This window comes from Aythya ferina, assembly GCF_964211825.1.
Source record: "Aythya ferina genome assembly, chromosome: 12".
NCBI lineage: Eukaryota > Metazoa > Chordata > Aves > Anseriformes > Anatidae > Aythya > Aythya ferina.
The window spans coordinates 2,499,117-2,515,792 of NC_140308.1; the positions used below are offsets into that span (position 1 = coordinate 2,499,117).

At 62.1% G+C, this 16,676-nt stretch overlaps 1 protein-coding gene across 7 annotated transcripts; it reads left to right on the forward strand.

Annotated features, from left to right (window-relative positions):
• Positions 1–769: 769 nt before the first annotated feature.
• Positions 770–14,748, forward strand: KIAA0513. Of its 7 annotated transcripts, none has more exons than XM_084533217.1 (13): positions 770–794; positions 1,055–2,139; positions 7,987–8,426; positions 8,797–8,896; positions 9,254–9,327; positions 9,434–9,504; positions 9,609–9,816; positions 10,099–10,139; positions 10,431–10,509; positions 10,709–10,786; positions 13,789–13,869; positions 14,157–14,251; positions 14,345–14,748. In XM_084533217.1, the coding sequence occupies exons 3-13, from the start codon at positions 8,098–8,100 to the stop codon at positions 14,392–14,394; spliced, it is 1,206 nt and encodes a 401-aa protein (XP_084389343.1). In that variant the 5' UTR covers positions 770–794; positions 1,055–2,139; positions 7,987–8,097; the 3' UTR covers positions 14,395–14,748. The 7 variants fall into 7 exon arrangements, with proteins under 7 accessions (XP_084389343.1, XP_084389339.1, XP_084389340.1 ...); XM_084533215.1 differs by lacking the exons at positions 770–794; positions 1,055–2,139 and adding exons at positions 4,537–4,679; positions 11,719–11,748; XM_084533216.1 differs by lacking the exons at positions 770–794; positions 1,055–2,139 and adding an exon at positions 4,537–4,679.
• The last annotated feature ends 1,928 nt before the right edge of the window (positions 14,749–16,676 follow it).

Here is a 16,676-nt window from a genome sequence, read left to right on the forward strand (position 1 = left end):
AATTCCTCCCTTTGCCTCCCGTGAATATCCACAGGCTCTCCCCTCGCCCTTTGCAGCGGGTCGGAGGCTGCTGCAGCCCCGTCCCCTTTTTGTAGGGGCTCGGTGCTCGCGGCGAGGCTGGGAACGAGCCGGAGCAGCCTGCGACCAGGCTCTCAGGGTGGGAAACTGCTGCTGAGCGGGCAATAAAGGTTATTAAATGTCAGGGAGAAATAAAGCTGCCTTTTTTATTATTCTCCTCCCCCCTGAAATGGTTTGGAAGTGCTTTGTGCTGCAGCGGGAGATGAGGACCGGGGCACGGCACGGCGATGAGGGACACACGGCAGAGCTGTGGGGGTGCTGGGGCATCACCTCTGGGGATGGTGGGGGGAAAGCAGCACCGTGGGGTCTGGCCACGGCCCAGGGACCGGCAAAGAGAGGGTGAAATGCTCGTGGTGCCCTCCAAGCGGGCAGCTGGCTCGGGGATGTGCCTGGGAGCTGCTGGAGGTCACCTCCTTGGTGGCACAGGGCTGGCACCCGGCGTTGGCACCTCCTCAGTGGCACAAGGATGGTTCCTGGTGTTGGCATCTCCTCGGTGGTGGCACAGGGCTGGCTCCTGGTGTCACCTCCTTGGTGGCACAGGGCTGGCTCCTGGCATTATCAGGGTGCAGGGGTGCTGGGGATGGCACACAGCCCTTTGGGGAGCTCCTGGCGACGGTGCACGGTGCCTTGCGTCGGGGCTGGCACCCGTGGAGATGGAAAGGCACCGGTGGGGGCTTCATCACCAGCTCACCTGGATTGTTTTCTGCTTTAACAGCGTAGCTTGAATTCCTCGTTGTGGCCATAAACGCTTGTAAACACGTCCCTGGGGTGGGATGGCTTCGTCTGCCCCAGGAGTGAGCTGAGTGCACGGGGCATCGCTTTTTGCCATCACACAGGCTGTGCTCATGAATTCCTTGCTGGGCTGTTGCCCGCCGTGTGGCAGAGCTCTGCACAAACAGCCCCACTGCTGCTGCTGGCTGCTGGCACTGGAACAGGGCTGAGACCCACCAAAGGGCTTCAGGAGCGCACCGCCGAGGTGGCTCTGGGGGCACCATGCAAAATGATGTTGGTTTGCATCAGTTTGGTGAATGTGAAGGAATCCTCACCCCCAAAAGCTGGATATGGGGCTCAAAAGGTGGCTGCTGTCCCTGTCCCCGTCCCTGTCCCATTGCCGAGGGCTGCAGGAGCTCGAGGCGAAGCCGCCTTCCTTGGCTCCTGGAGTTAATTTAATTGCTGCTCTCTCTTCTTGGTTATAGTGCTCATGAGTATGGAAGCTCTTAATGCAGAACAATTAGGGATGCAGTTCCCTGCGGATGGAGCAATTTCCTGTTTTGCTTTTTTTTTTGTTCTGTATCCAAAACCAGAGGACTGTCTGCATCTTGTGCCGAAGCCAGAGCCTCCTGAGCTCCTCTGAGATGGGAAACGCAGACAAAAAACGAGCACGTTTTCACAGAAACGGCACATCAGAGACCCCACACTCGTGGGCGCTTGCACTCAGAGCACAGCTGAGCTCTGTTTGCTGGGAAATATCAAAGTGTGATTAAAAAATAGCCTCTCTCTAGCCCTCTCCACCGTGCTGCCGGCTTTGAGCCACCTCGGTCACCTTCCCCTCGGTGCTGCGGCTGCCAGCGGTGTCCAGGGGGACACAAAGTGCCCGTGGCGTGCCCAAACACCCCGGGGCTTTGCAGCCAGCTCCTGGGGAGCCTCCCTGCCTCCTGCCCAGCCCCGTGACGCCGCGGCTCGGGGAGCTGAGCTGGCGCTCGCCGCCGCGACCTTTGCGCTCTGCGCTCCCGCGGCTCCCAGGGGTTTGCTCCTCACCGTGCTCCTGCGATTCGTGTTGGAAGTGGCCGGGCTTTACCAACAGCTCTGGCTGCTCTCCCCTGCCGTGGCACAACTTTTGGGTGCCCTTCGGGTGATGGGGAGGCTGCGGGGTGATCGCAACATCTCCGCCCTGCCTCGTGTGCGCCTGGTGCGGCGCTGAGCCCTTCTGACGCACGTGGTGCAGGAGGGGGTCGGGAGCTGAGAGGGCCCCGGGGGACTCGTGGGGGCTTTTTCCTGCGTAAAGGAGGCAGCGGTGAGGATGGTGCATCTCTGACAGCCCGCTGCTGGTTCCACGTGGAGGTAAGTGGCGATGTGGCCGTGCCCCTTGCAGCCTCTGGGAGGTCTCAGGGGGCTGAGCACCCCTGAAATGAGCTGTGGGGAGCTGTGCTGGACACTGCTCTGTGCCAAATCGCAGGGGCTGCTGGCTCATTGCTGCATTTTCAGGCTCCTTTCATCTCCAGCATCCCAGCTGTGATCACCACGCGAGCGGGAGCTCAGCGCAGGCCTTGCCCCCTCCATCTTTTGCGCTTTGTCTCGACGAGATAGAGAAAAGCCCGAAATTTAAACACACACAAATGCCAGCAGAGGAAAACATGCAGTGGTGAAAGAAGCAATGCCTTCCACCCAGCAGGGACCCGCAGCACCTTCCAGCTCTCTCAGATTTGGTACAAACCCCAGGTTTCCATCCCCACGCCAGCGGAGCACAGCGTGCCGAGGCACCTGCATTCCCCCAGCCCTCTGTGAGCAGCAGGAAGCTCCGTGGCGGTGATTCAGCCAGGAATAAGGAAACGAGAGGGATTTCCCAAGCGCTGTGCAAACAGGAGCGTTCAGCATGGGAGGGCCCGGCTCTCCGCCACCAGCAGAGATTGGATTAGGAGGGATTTGCGGAGGGCCAGCCTGGCAGGATGGCTTCCTTGGGCGTTTAGCAGCCAGCTCACAACCTTGTGGGGCGTTTTATGGTGTTGGTTGGGTTTTGTGGGGCTGGGTTTGCAGGGCTGTGCGGTGACAGCCCCTCCTGGAGGTGCTCCTGGGCTGGGGACGGAGGGGACGGAGGGGACGGAGCCGCCGCGGTGCTGCGTGGCGCTGGGAGGGTGCCGAGGGAAAGGGCATGGCCGTGTGCGAGGAACCTGGCAGCCTCCTCGCCCTGCAAATCCGAAGCAAATCCCTTCGCCCGTGAAATCTTGAAGGTGAGATGAAAGCGGGGCTTGGATGACCACGTAGTGCTGTGGGATTTTCTCCATGCCACGTGCTTCTGAGCTGCTCGGCTGTGGCTGGACACGGGCACGGCCACAGTTAAGGGGCTGCCCCTCTTCTATGGGGCTCAGCTCACAGCTTGGGGTCAGCCCTGGCCCCATGATGTTTGCGTGCAGGGCTGGATTTGGGGTTTTTGTGCCCTTGAGCAGCACGGATGCTGTCGGTGCCAGCGCGCTGCGCTCCTCCCTGCGCTTCCTCCGGCCCCGCTGTTCCCTTGCAGCAGGATTTTGCATCACATCCTGCCCCAAAAACCTCGGCTCCTTTCCGGAGCTGTCGCCACCTTCCCCTGCGCTTTGTGCCACGTCCTCGAGGGCAGGCAGCGGGGCTTGCCCAAGGGCCCCTTCCCCGAAATGGAGAGGTCCTTCCCCTCCTCTCCGCTCCTTTTTCCTCCTCCCTGCCCCTCTGCGGGTGCCGGGGAGCCCTGGGGTGTTGCGAGGGAAGGGAAATAGGGCCGTGTTTTTACACGCCGCCTGCAATTTCCGAAGGCAGAGTTAATTATAATCATCGCCCTCAGCGGACCGCTAATTAGCGATGCTCTCGGCTTGCTGCTGAGCTCTGAAATTTGTCCCGGCCCCGTGGTCTCCACCGGGGGGGGGGATGATCCTTATTTTGCTGCCCCCCTAAAAACAGGGGATGCTTTAACTCATTGCAGGCAGGTGATGGGGTCCCAATGCGAGGGCTGAGAAGTTTTAGGGTGTGGGAATCCCCCCCCCCTCTGTGGGGTTTTTCGCATCTCTTTGCATTGAAGACCCCCCCTCCCTGCTGTGAGCACCCCAAAATTGCCACCTGGGCACGTAACGCCCCACCAGGGACCCCCTTCCCACGGGTCCCACGTCACCCATTCCCTGTCCCCCACCCCTCACCGGGGATTTTCCCCCCACGGTGCTCGGGGCAGACGCCAGGCGGGGTCGGGGGGAGCGGGGCCGGGTCACTGAGCGTGGGCAGGGGCAGGCAGGGGGGGACCCCAACCCCACAGGGCTCCAGCCTCATCCCACCTCAAGCTGCTTTTCCCCCGGTTCCTCCCCCTTTTCCTTTTCTCCCCCTGCCTCCAATTTTTATTTTTCCCTGGGGAGAAGCGAAGCAGGCAGCTCACAGCCCTCAGGAGGGGCTTGAAAAATGGGGGGGGGGGGACACCAAAAAACAGCTGAAGGTGATGGAAAGGGTTGGGAAATCCCTCCTCGATGGGGAGAAATTTATATTTATACGCTCCGTATTTTGGATAGCTGCGTGTATGGAGAAGTGTGGGGGGGTCCTGTTTGTAGGGTGCCCACCGCAGGGCATGGGGAGGGGGCCGGGGCGGCTGTGGGGGAGCCGTGAACCGTGGCGAAATTGCACAAAGGGCTCTTCCTTCCCTCCTTCCTTCCTTCCTTGCTTCCTTCCTCTTCCTCCCAGCCGGCGCCGCAGCAGCCGCTGCGCTGTGTGCGTGCCTGCGTGGGCGGCCGGGGGGGGGAGAGAATGGGGACGGGGACGGGGATGGGGACAGGGACGGGGCATGCGTGAGCCCCTCGGGCCCCGCATCGTGCCCAAGGTGCCCACCACGCCGATGCTGCTCGCCCCGGGCGATGTGACGCTGCTCCTGGGCGCAGGTAAAGCGATTTATTTTTGGGGGGAGGATGCGAGCTGGGGTGGGGGCAGCTCTGCTGAGATCCCCTGCAAGGACAGGCCTCGTTGGGGTGATGTGAGGAGGGTTTAATCCATCGTGTTCCCCCGTTGTGTGCTGGGTGAGGGGCTGGAAATGGGGGTTGTGGGGTGGATGGCTCCGTTTTGGGGCTCCCTGGGGTGTGTGTGCATGGGGGGGGGGGATGTCCTGGGTGCCCTTTTCATGGGGTGGGAGCTGTGCCATGCTGAGTTAGAGCTGGAGCCGCTGCTGGGCACAAAAAGCTGCCTTAGGTGCAAGGCAAGGGCTGCTCAGGAGACATTTAATTCCCCCCCCGAAGCATCAAACCCCCGGGGAGCTGCCGCCTGGTGCCCGGAGGCAGCGGGGCGAGCGGGGATTTTGGGGTCCCTGGGGCAGTTTGGGGTCCCAGGCTGAGCGAGGGGGTTTTGGGGAGCCAGGCGCAAAAAGGGAGCCCAGCAAAGGGGCTGGGCAAGGACAGGGCAGGATTAAACCCCGATAACACAGCCCCTGTCCTTGCTGCCCGCACGGGGAGCTGAGCTCGGGGCGGGGGAGTTTGGGCTCCTGCGAGTCCCAGGTTTGTTTCAGCGAGGAGGGGTCTGCGCCTGGAAATATCCCCGGGCCACTTTGGGAGGAGGCCCCCCGGATTTGGGGCATTTGCAGGGCATTTTGTGGTTTGCTTGGGGCTGCGGGGGGGTGAGCGGGGCTGAGCAGGACCGACCAGTTCCCAGGAGGAAACAGGACGTTCCCTTACAGCACCGGGAGCTTTCCTTGGCAGGAGCCAAGCTTTTTGGCCACGGCACCTTCCCGCAGCCCAGCTGGGACACCCGGCTCCGGGACACCCAGTTCTGGGACACCCTAATGCAGGACACCCCCATTTTGGCTGCCTGCTGGGCTTGGGGTGCGCTGCGGGGGGTATCTGGGACCCTAATGCAGGTCCCCGATGGGCTGCAGCATGGAAAAGTGCCAGGGCTGAGCAGTGCCAAAAAAATTTCCTCCTGTCTTTCCCCTTCCCCCCGGTGCGGGGTGCAGATGGGCTGGGGGTCCCCAGCGGCTTCCCGAGCTCCCTCATTGAGCTTTTGGGAGCAGAGGGACCCCAGGAACACGTCCCCATGGCTCCAAGAGGGCAGGCAGAGGGTTTCCAATTTAATGACAGCGTTGAGCTGGAAGTTTCCCACTCGGAGCAGAGGCTCCTGCCCACGGGAGAGCATTGCTCCCTCGGCGGGAGCACCAGCAGCCTCGGTGAGGCTCTGGGGCTGGTTTTCTCTCTCCTGGTGTGCCATTTCTTCATTATTTTTTTTTTAGGGGGTGAAGGAATTTGGCTGCACACCCAGGCTGGGTGGTCCCGGCCGGGAAGGATGCGCTGGGAGCAGGCTGGGGGCGAGGAGCGGTGCGAAATGTCAGACAGCTTCCGAGAGGTTTGGGGGACGAGTCACAAGCTTCCAACCTTTTTAAAATTAAAAATTCAGGATAAGTTCAGGTGCTTTCCTGCAGGAAGCACCTCCTTCCAATTCCCCTGCCCCTCGCAGCCAGAGCCAGGCGTTAACCTCCCCTCCTTAAACGCTGCTCACGCTGGCGAGCCCAAATCTCTCGGGAAAGCTCCCCCTTTTCCTTCTCCTCCAGAAATCCAGCCGAGCAGATCCGTGCCTTGGGATGGCTCCTGGAAGGAGGGACAGCTCCTGGAGCTGCCTTTCTGCGCCTGCCCCCCACCCCGGACTGCTTTTTCTTGGTTGTGGTGCTCCCTGGCTGCTGTGCCCTTGGGGAGATGCAGATTAAACGTGTTCCAGCAGCCCCTGGGGGATAGGGATGTGCTGGAGGATGCTTGCTGGGAGGAAGGCTGTGGTCTGCCTCGCCTGCCTGGCCGAGCTGGGTGAGCAAAGAGCCCGGGGGCTGCCGGAGCTGGGTGATGCTGAAGCTCCTTGAGCTGTAGCAATGCTCCTGAGCAGCCCCAAGGCCTCTTTTTATCCCTTCTGCTCCCAGAATCAAAGCAGTAATGGCTTTTTAGGAGAGTGAGGCCCCAGGCTGTGTGCGGGCGGTGATGGGAGCTGGGGTTTTGGTCCCTATTTTGGCTGTTTTCCTCCCAGATCCATTGCGCAGAGCAGTGGCAGCGCTGCGCAGAGGGCACGGGGCGGCCTTTGGGCTCCTTTGGGCTCCTGGAGCTCTTCTGGGGGGCTGGGAGAAGCAGGATGGGCACCCGGCACCTTAAAGCACCCTTTGTGCCCTTGGTTGGGTGGCAGTGTTTAATCATGGGCTGCTGAGCGTGTGGTTAAAGCCTTTTGGATGTCCTGGAGCAGAGAGGGGCTCCCAGCGCTGCCCGCAGCCCCGGGCAGGTCCCCGCTGAGCTCGTGAGCTGCAGGTACCCGCTGTGAGTCCTGGACATTGCTCAGATCACACCCCAAATTCTCCCTGCTGGAGGGCCAGGGCCTGTGCGTGATGAGGATGCCAGGAAAAAAAATAAATCCGTGTGTTTTAGAGGAAAAGCCAGCTCCTGGAGCCGGCGCAGGGGCCGGCGGTGGCAGCGGTGCCACCCGCCTGCTGCACACACCTGGCACGGCCTGGGGACGAAGGGAGGAGAGTTTGGGGACAAAACACGGCTCTGGACGACCTCTCGAGGAGGTCTCGGCTCCATCCGTGCAGAAAGGACGTTGCGGATGCCCCGGGAGGCCGGGCTGGGGGTGGATGGATGAGGCAGGCAAGTGGCCAGCTGGTTTTTTTTGGCAACGCCTGCTCTGCTGCCCTGGGAGGACGATGCTGCCGCTGGTTTGCTGCCTGCAGCAGTGTCCTTGCAGCTCCTCCTGGGTCCTGGGGCACGGAGACACCGGTGCCAACGTCAGGGAGGGTTGGAGAGCAGGGATTTGGGTTCTCCTGGCCCCGGGGGCCGGTAGCAGAGGCTGTGGCCAGCATCCCCTCGCCCCAAAGGGGCTGGAGTCTTCTCCAGGGATGAGACTCCGGGGGTGATGACGAGCATGTTTGCTGCCTGCTGGCTTGTGCCGGCCCAGTTTCACCCATCAAGCCACGAGATGTCACGTCCCAGAGGCTCACGTTGCCTCTTTTCTGGGCTAAAGGATGAAAAACCCTCCTAAAGGGTGCGGGGAGCACGTGAGCACCACGGGGGCTTTACCGTTTCTGTGGGATGGGGAGCAGCCCCCTCTGGCCGCCCGGGGTGCCCCTGTCCTGTCCCTTACAGCTGCTGATGGGCACCCTGGGGACCTGGGGGCTCCTCTCCCTGCTGGTTCCTGGGGTCGTCCCCTCACTCTGGTCCTTCCCCTGTCCCTCAGATGCCCCGTGGTAACCCGTCCCCATCGGCGATGGCCTCCACACCCCGCTGAGGAACAAGAGGACGAGCACCCAGCCGATCCGACCACCACCACCCCCTCCCCGAGACAGCCATGGAGGCCCCCCTGGAGGTGCCCGTAGGGAACCTCATCGACTTCGACACCGAAACGCCCGCCCGTGCCCCCTCGGAGCCTTCTCCCGGGGATGTCCCCAGCGGCAACGGGCACGTGGGGGACGTGGCCGGGGAGGAGAGCGATGCCACCGAGTCTGCGGACAGCGACCATGAGGCGGGCAGCTCGCCAACGCGCTGGGGCGGCCGCCGCCGCTCGTCCTCCGCCGAGTCCTTCTCCTCCAGCCAGAGCACCGAGTCGGCCAGGGACGAGGCGACGGCCGAGCGCCGGGATTTCATGCGGCACTACGTGGAGAAAATCTTCTCCGGGGGGTGAGGGAGAAGGGGAGCAGCCCCCGGGGCCCCTCGCCGCGGCTCGGCGCACAGCGAGCGTGAGGAGCAGCAGGGGCGCTTGGCTCAGCTCGGGGGCTGAGCGGGTGTCTCTGCTGCTCAGCTTCTCCTCTGGCTGTTGTGGTTTTTTTCTTCTCCCTCCTCCCTTTTGGCATGCCTCCTGCCTGGGGGGGAGAAAAGAGCAGCGTGAGTGGGAGGATGGCAATAAAGGATGCGCCCCGTGCCAGCCCCTTGTGCCAGGACGCTGCCAAAAGGGTGCTGGGTGGGAGCTGAGCCGTCACCCTGCCGTGCAGGGGGTGCCGGGCACGCCCTCAGCTCTGATGGCTTTTATTTCCCCCTTTTCCCATTTCAGGGAGGATCTGGACCAGGAGGAGAAGGCCAGGTTTGGGGAGCTGTGCAGCGGCGAGGACGGGAAGGGCAGGGAATGGTTCGCGAGATACGTCAGCGCCCAGGTGAGGGGGCAGCGGGGCAGCGCGTGCCGGGGGCTTGGGCAGAAAGCCGAGTCCTGGGGGATCTGTCGGTGCCCTGGAGCTGTGTTTTTGGAGTGCAGGGACTTGGGGAAAGGGAGGACTTTCAGTGCAGAGTGAATAAACCCATCTCAGATGCACGATCGGTGCGAGGTGGGAGAGGAGCCGCCTGCTCGCCTTGGAGCCAAACGCAATCAGCACCCAGAAACTCCCCGCTCCCTCCCTCCCAAACCAAAGCCGAGGTGCACACCGTGCTGTCTGAGCTTTCTGCCCAGCTCCCTGCGCCGGGATTTGGGGGGCTGAAGCCACCCGTGCCAAACCCAACCCCGCTTGTGCCCGCAGCGCTGCAACTCCAAGTGCGTGTCGGAGCCGACCTTCTACCGCCTCATGCAGTCTTTCGCCCTCGTGCTCTTTGAGTAAGTCCCGGGGGGATTTCGGCTTCGCTGTCATCCCCCCCCCCTGAGATCAGAGCCACCTGGTGCCATCGCTGGGTGTCCTCCTCAAATCCCCGCTTTGCTCCAGGTGCCACCAGATGGACGACTTCAGCCCCGCCAAGAACCTGATGACCATGTGCTTCACCTACTTCTACATCGGTGAGGGGCACCCACGGGTGCCAAGTGCTTCGGGTGCGGGTGCCGAGCCCGCTGCCCGCTCTTTGGAGGTGGAGGCTGAGCCCCCGGTGGTGTTACCCCCCCAGGGAAGAGCCACGCGTTGCCCCTGGAGGCCAAGGAGAAGCCCACGGGCAGCATCGACTCCTACCTGAGGTCGGCCAACAGCTGGCTGGCCGAGAAGAAGGACATCGCCGAGAGGCTGCTGAAGAACACCTCGGCCAGGACAGAGAACGTCAAGGGCTTCTTCGGGGGCCTGGAGACCAAGCTGAAGGGTCCCGCGGCCAGAAAAAGCCAGTGGGTACCCCCGGGGCAGGCAGGGGGCCCGGGGAGGTGGAGGGACGCCCGAGGTGGGGTCGTAGTGGCCACGGGGAGGGGGTTTGGGGCATGGTCCCGTGGGTTTTTACGCTGGGCACCGGGCACCTGGTGGCCTGGGAGCCCCGCGTCCTCACGGGGATGGGGGTACGTGGGTTCAGGGGGCGGTGGCACCGCTTTTGGGGTCTCCTGTGTGGCCTGGGTGCGGGGCTCTGCTCCTCTGGCTCCTTTTCTCGGGGGCTGACACTGGTTTCTGTGCCGCAGCGAGGGTGAGGACAGGCCGAAGGAGAGGCTGAAGAAGACGGGTGAGTGGAGGCAGAGCTGCAGAACGGCGACAGCACCCCCGGAGCGAGGGTTGGAAGCTGTGGGGTGGGCAGAGGACGGAGCTGTCTGTCCCAGAGTGCCCCAAAGGGGCTCCAAAGTGCCCCAGCACCCTCTTGGGACAGCCATGTCCCAGATCAGAGCTAATTCCTGTCCCCAAAACGCAGCCAGGGGCTCACAAACCGTGCCATCGGGCACTGAGGGGGGGACACGCGGGGTTTTATGGCGTGGTGGGGTGGGGGGTGCCACCCGGTGTGACTGCCCTGTCCCCACAGTTTCCGTGCAGAGCCCGGAGGAGGAGAAGAAAGGGGAGAAGATCTACCTGTACATGCACCTCAAGCAGCAGCCCATCTGGTAAAGCTGGGGCCGGCTGGCTCGTGCCCGCCTTTGCCCCTTTGCCTGCGGGATGGGCAGCGCGGGGGTTTCCCCCAAAACGGGGCCAAATTCGCCGGATTCGTTTCAGCACCTCCCAGCCCTTGGGATGGGATGGGATGGGAGGGAAATGGGGGAAGGATGTGGGGTGGCCCCACTGATGCCCCGTCCCTCCCCGCAGGCACAACCTGCGCTTCTGGAACGCCGCCTTCTTCGACGCCGTGCACTGCGAGCGCAGGAAGCGCTCCCCCACCACCAGGTAGGACCCTCCACCCCCAAAAAAACCTCCCAAGGATGGGGATGGGGAGGTTTTCCAGCTCGTTTTGCATCCTTTTTCCCCAAAGGAAGGCTTGGATAGCCCAGGTGGGGTTCAGCCTGCTGCGGCTCGTCCTGCCAGCAGCTCCTGTGCCAGGGGAGGGGACGCCCTGGTCCCCACAGTGTCCCCAAGGGGGCCGTGCAGGGGGCAGGCGTGGAGCACCCAGCGTTTTGGCAGCCCCTTTCCCAGCAGTGAAGGCAGACCAGGGAGCAGCCAGCCCTCCCGGCCCCAATCCCCGACCACGACAACCCCTCGGGATGCTCGGCCGGCTCCATCTCTCTCCTCTTTTTTTTTTTGCTTTCCTTCCCCAAACCGACCAGAAAAAAAAAAAAAAAAAAAAAAGAAGCTGTCGAGTGGCGACGCAGCCGGGACCACATTTGCTTCGATTAAGCCCCAAATTAGCAGCAGCAAATGTCTCTTCCTCAATTAATCCCAGGGCTGAGCCCGGTGAAGGAAGGAGCTTTGGGAGAGCTCCCCGGGGAGCTCCGAGCACCTCGGGGGGGCTGAGAGGTGGCGGCCACAGGGGGAACGGGGCTGGGGGTTGAGCCCCCAGGGGGCTGGCACCCTGCAGGCTGGGTTTGGGGTGCCAGGTTTGGTGTCTGGCCACGGCAAGGGGCCGCGGGGCGCTCGGCGGTGCCTTGGTGGCCGTGTCCTGCCCTGCAGGAGGAGGTTTCTCCCCTGGGGAGGGAGGGCAGGGGCCGGGGTGGGGAGGGAAGGCGACAGCACTAAACTCCTTTTTTTCTCTCTTTTTCCCCTCCCTCCGCCTCTAACCCCCTCTCTCCGTCTGTTCTTCTCCCCCTTTGCCCTGCGCCCGTCTCTCTTGCATGACCCGTAACACGCGACTTTTCTCGGCCCCGTTTCTGCTTCTGCTCCAGAGGGGACGCTGGGGAGGAAGAGGAGAAGAGGTGCGTGCCCGCCCGCATTTCTTCCTCGCTTTGCCTTCGCCCCAAACCCCTCCCCAGCCTGGCTGCTTTCTCCTGAACGCTGCTTTTTGGGAAGAAACCCGGCCCCACGCGAGCTGTGCCGCCCCAGCCGGGGACCCCCTGCTGCTGCTGGGGACCCCGGGAAGCTGCCACGGGAAGGGGGCTGTGTCCCGGGCAGGTTTGGGGCACAAAATGGGGAAAATCATCCCCCTGTGTGGGGAAATCTGCCCTCGCTGTGGAGGAGGCTGCGCGTTGCCATCAGGAGCACGGCCTCTGGGATGCAAACTCAGATCAGAGCCGGGCGCTGGGTGCTGGGATCGGGGTGTCTGCAGCAGCTGATCCCAAAAACGAAGGGCTCCGGGCCATGGCAGCAGCAGGAGGGTGAGGGCAGGGGGATGTCCACGTGCCGAAGGCGTGCACAGGAGCTGGGTGACTCCGATTTTTTTGGATGAAGCCTGGGGAACCGCGGTGCCGCTGGGGGCGAGCGAGGCTGAGCCGTGCCAGCCCGGTGGGTGCGAGCCCAGGGCACATCCTGGGGGTCTCCTGGGCAGGAGCTGGCAGGGAGCAACCCCTGAAGGGGCTGAGAGGCTTCCCTGGGCCAGCACAGCAAAAAAAGAAAAAAAAAAAAAAAAAAAAAAACCACACAAAACAAAACATAAAAAGGCAGGAAAAAAAGTTTCAGACCTGCTGCTTCTCACAGCGGGCCAGTGAGATCTGTGAAGTTCCTCTGCCAGATCTCAAAGCCCCTCAATCTGATTCTTCTGCTTTCTTTTCAGCCTCCAGCGCTGAATTTGATTTCTTTTTATTTTTTATTTGCTGTTGTTAGCTTTATCTTGGAGAAATTACTTTAAAAAGATCGTTTAAAACATCCCATATGCGCTTCCAGAGCTGTCCCAATACCCGGTTCAGCCGCTGTGACCAAAGGCTCAGCTCAGCAGCTTTCTGAGGCCGGGGTTGGGCTGGCTTTGGTGGCAGGCTGGGTGAATCTCTCAACCTTTGGGTGAATCTCTCATCCTTTTCCAGTTTCAGCAACAAAATTTTGCTCAATCTCCCCTATCCCTCTCCTTGGGGGCCATTCCCACCTGGCAGCACCTCGGTCCCGCTCGGCGTGCGCTCCTGCTCGGTCCGCTCCAGCTCTCCTCCTCCTCCTCCTCCTCCTCCTCCTCCTCCTCCTCCTCCTCCTCCTCCTCCTCCTCCTCCACATTTATATATTTCTTCTGTCCCTGTTTCTCCTTGCCTTTCCTCTTTTCCCTGCCTGTCTCCTCACCTGATTTCTCCGCGGGGGGCTGGCTTCCCCCTGGAGCTGGGCTTTCCCCAGGGCGCATGCACTGTGCTGTGCCGGCACCGCCTGAGCCCCGCCGTGGTGCCCCTGCTGCCCTGCTCAGCATGACTTTCTGCCCCAGAGCCCCCCCAGCGGGACCCCCGTCCTTTCAAACCCCCCTTTTCTTTAAGGAGATGATGCTCCGGGTGCGTTTGCCGGGGGGCGCGGCAGAGCTGGGGCACCCTCGAGGATCTGGGGATGTGCTGTGATTTGGGGACCTGGCTTCAGCTGCTGAGTGGGGATGGGATGGGGACAGGTACGAGGGGTACAAAAACCCTCCTGCAGCACTGCAGAGGGGTGGGGGTGTTTGGGGAGCAGCTTTTTGGGGCGCTCTGGGAGCTGGAAACCCCATGGCACTTTGGGGAGAGGTGCTGCAGGTGGGGCTGCTCCAGGATTTTGGCCCTGCAAGCCCCCTGCTCACCCTCCCATCCCAAAATGAAGGCACCACGAGTGCGACGCGAGCTCGGTGCTGGAGTGGCCGTGCTATTTCCTAGCTGAAGAGGACCTCGTCCCCGGGTACCTCTTCTTTTGCCCCAAAATAACAGGTTGGGTGGAGGCGTGCGCACCTGAGCCCATCCAGCACGGGGCGCGCTCCGGCAGCCAGCGGGCCCGGAGGTGTCCCCGTGCCCTTGGTGACACGGAGAGGGGGATGCAGGGGGTTCGGGGGGGTCGGTGGTGCCAAAGGGGCTCGTTCCTTGCAGGGAGAAGTGGTGCCACATGACGCAGGAGGAGCGGGACGACAGCCTGCGCTTCAACGAGAACATCACCTTCGGGCAGCTGGGGTGAGCGGGGCGCAGGGACAGCGCCGTGGGTCCTTGGCAAGGGTGGTGGGACGCTGTCCCCTCCCTCGGGGACATCCCGTGTGGTGGGGAAATGGGGCAGAGCATCCTCGGTGCTCCTTGCTGGGACCTGCTGCTGCCCTTTGCGTTGTCGCGCGCCCGAGCATCATCAGCCGGCAGCCGGGGAGGAAGAGGAGGGTGGCGGGGAGGGAGGGAGGGAGGGAGGGAGGGAGGGAGGGAGGAAGGGCAGCCTGGCCCTGCCCTCGCTGAGCATCTCCGCCCTTCCTCAGCACCTTCATCCACAACATGCTGGCGTTTGGCCTCAACAAGAAGCTCTGCAGCGACTTCCTCAAGAAGCAGGCGACGATCGGCAACTTGGACGAAGGTAGGGGTGGGATTTAGGGGGGGGGGGGACACCCCTCGGCCTCGCTGGGACGCTCCGGCACCACCCCAGCTCCTCTTTCCTTCTCCTCCCCAGAGCAATACAAGCTGCTGAGCGACCACATCGAGCAGATGGCCACCGAGTAGCCGCCCGGCCGGCACGGCACAGCGGCAGCGAGACGGCGGCCGGAGCAGTTGGGGAGAAAAAGGGGCCCCGAATGAATCTGGGCTGCTCGGGGGTCGCACACGCGCTCACAGAGCTGCCCCCCACCTGCATGAGCATCCCCCAACCCTTAGAGCTGCGCCGTGGGCAGCCCGTAGAAGTAGGAGCCAAACAGCCCCCGTCCCTCGCCGGAGCCTCCCGCGTCTGTTTTCGGAGCAGGCGGACCCAGAAATGGGGTTTTGGTCGGGTAAAAACAAGCGGACAAAGGGAGAAACAAACAAAAAAAGCCTAAAAAAAAATAATAATAATACAAGAGAGAAAGCAAGATGAAAAAGAAAGCAGCTGCTGCAGCCCCCCTGTGCCTGGGGACTTCATTGCTGCGTCCTCAGCCCCCTCCAAAAAGCTGCTTGGGGGCTTCAGTGCTCGTAGCAGTGGGGTCTGGAGCAAAATGTTGTGGGGTGAGGAGCTGCTGAATGCGTTTGCTGCTCGATGCCTTCTCGAGGCTGGTGTGGACGGTGGAAAATCCGGAGGAAATGAGGCTGCGAGCCTCCTGCATCCCCCCGCAGCGAGGCACCAGGTTGGCAGCACCTGGTTCCAGGGGGCTGTTAAAGGAATTAGGGGTTTTGGGGCACTTGAGGGGCTTTTTGTCCAGGGATTTGGGGTGCGGGGCACGGCAGGAGGGGCTGCTCGGGGTGGGCAGGAGGTCGTGCTGCGCTGCGCAGCGGGGTGGCACTGGTGGCTTCCCTCGCTGTGTAAGGTTCCCTGGGAGGTGTGGGGAAACTTTTCTCTTGGGAAAACCACCCTACAGTCTCTATATGGCCCTGTGCATGGAGAGCAAACAGCATTTGTGCCACACCATCAGCCTCCACCCGCAGGACACCAGCCATGGCCTCAGGCAGGAGCGCAGGGCGAGGGGGCAGCGGTGCTCGGTGCCAGGCTGTTTGGGGGGACACAAGCAGCAGCTGGGGGGTTCCCTGTAGGGTTTTTCCACTCAGATTTGCTGTGTTTGCTTTTCCCTTCACCCCACACCCTGCTGTGACCTCCAGCACCGGGGCAGCCGAGGGCTTGTGGTGTTTCCCCGAGGGCTGAGCCAACAGCCCCGCACCGGCTGTGCCTCCCCCGGCCCTTTCCCTTCCCCATCACACCCGGAATAGCCTTTGGGACCGCCGCACCCCAAAGAGCCCCGTCCAAACACGTCTCCTGCTCTGCTCCGGTGACTGCAGCTGCCTGGTATGCAGCCCGGCAGGTTCTGCCCAGCGCCTCCTTGGCACGGCTGCTGCGGGCAGTTCGGGGACGCGGCCACAGCGCCGCTTCGCTCCGGGGATCCTGAGCTTGGGCTCACCCCAAAACTGCCCTCAAACATTGGGGTCCCACGGGAATGGGTTTCAAGGGGCTGCTGGTGCAGGTTTCCCCGTGCTGTGTCCCGTAGGAGCAGGGTTTTTCCCCGTAGCTCTGTGTCCCCAGTGGCATTTCCTTGCTCTCACCGGGGTGCGGCGAGGGGGCTGCGGTTTGATTTTCCCTGCTGGGATTTTGGGGCTTTGGCACCCGTAATTATGGGGCTGGGCTCTGCTCCGTGCTGGGTCTGAGGCAGGATCAGTCCCAGCGCTGCTTTCCCTGGCTTGCTGGCCGTCCCCAGCCCCAGGACCTGGGCAGGGATCCCCAGAAGGGTGTTTGTAGGGTGACCGCTGCCCCAGGGTTTGCACTTTGCGCCTGATGGAGAGGAGAGGTGGGGGCGCGTCTCCACTCGGGTCTCCCCTCAGTCCCGCTGTGTTTATTTTTTTTTTTTCCAATGTAAAAAAAAAAAGTTCAGCAGTGAAAAATATATTATTTGCATGTGTATTTTTCTAATAAATAAATAAATAAATGAAATACCCTCCCCTACCCCAAGACCATAAACCTGTCAAGACCCCCTCGCTCCTGGGTGCCTGCAGGCTCTGGGTTTATTGATTTACCCGAGACATTTCAAGGCTGGGGGTGGAGTGGGGTGACGTCCTTAAACCCATCCCAACTGGGACTGCGTGAAAAATAATGGGGTGAGAGGGAAACTGGGATAAATTGCCCCAAATTGTCCTTGCTCAGCCCTGAGCTTTAATCCTCCGGCTCCTCTCCCCGCCGCCTGCGCATCCGCACAGTCCTGGCTGCCTTCCCCAGCTCGGCTTCTCCCTTTTGATGACCCAAAAGGTCATTTTCTCTTTTTTTAATAGAGAAAAACTGACTCACCTTTTCAGGCACCGTCAGCGTTTGCCCTGCAGCCAGCTCGGCGTGC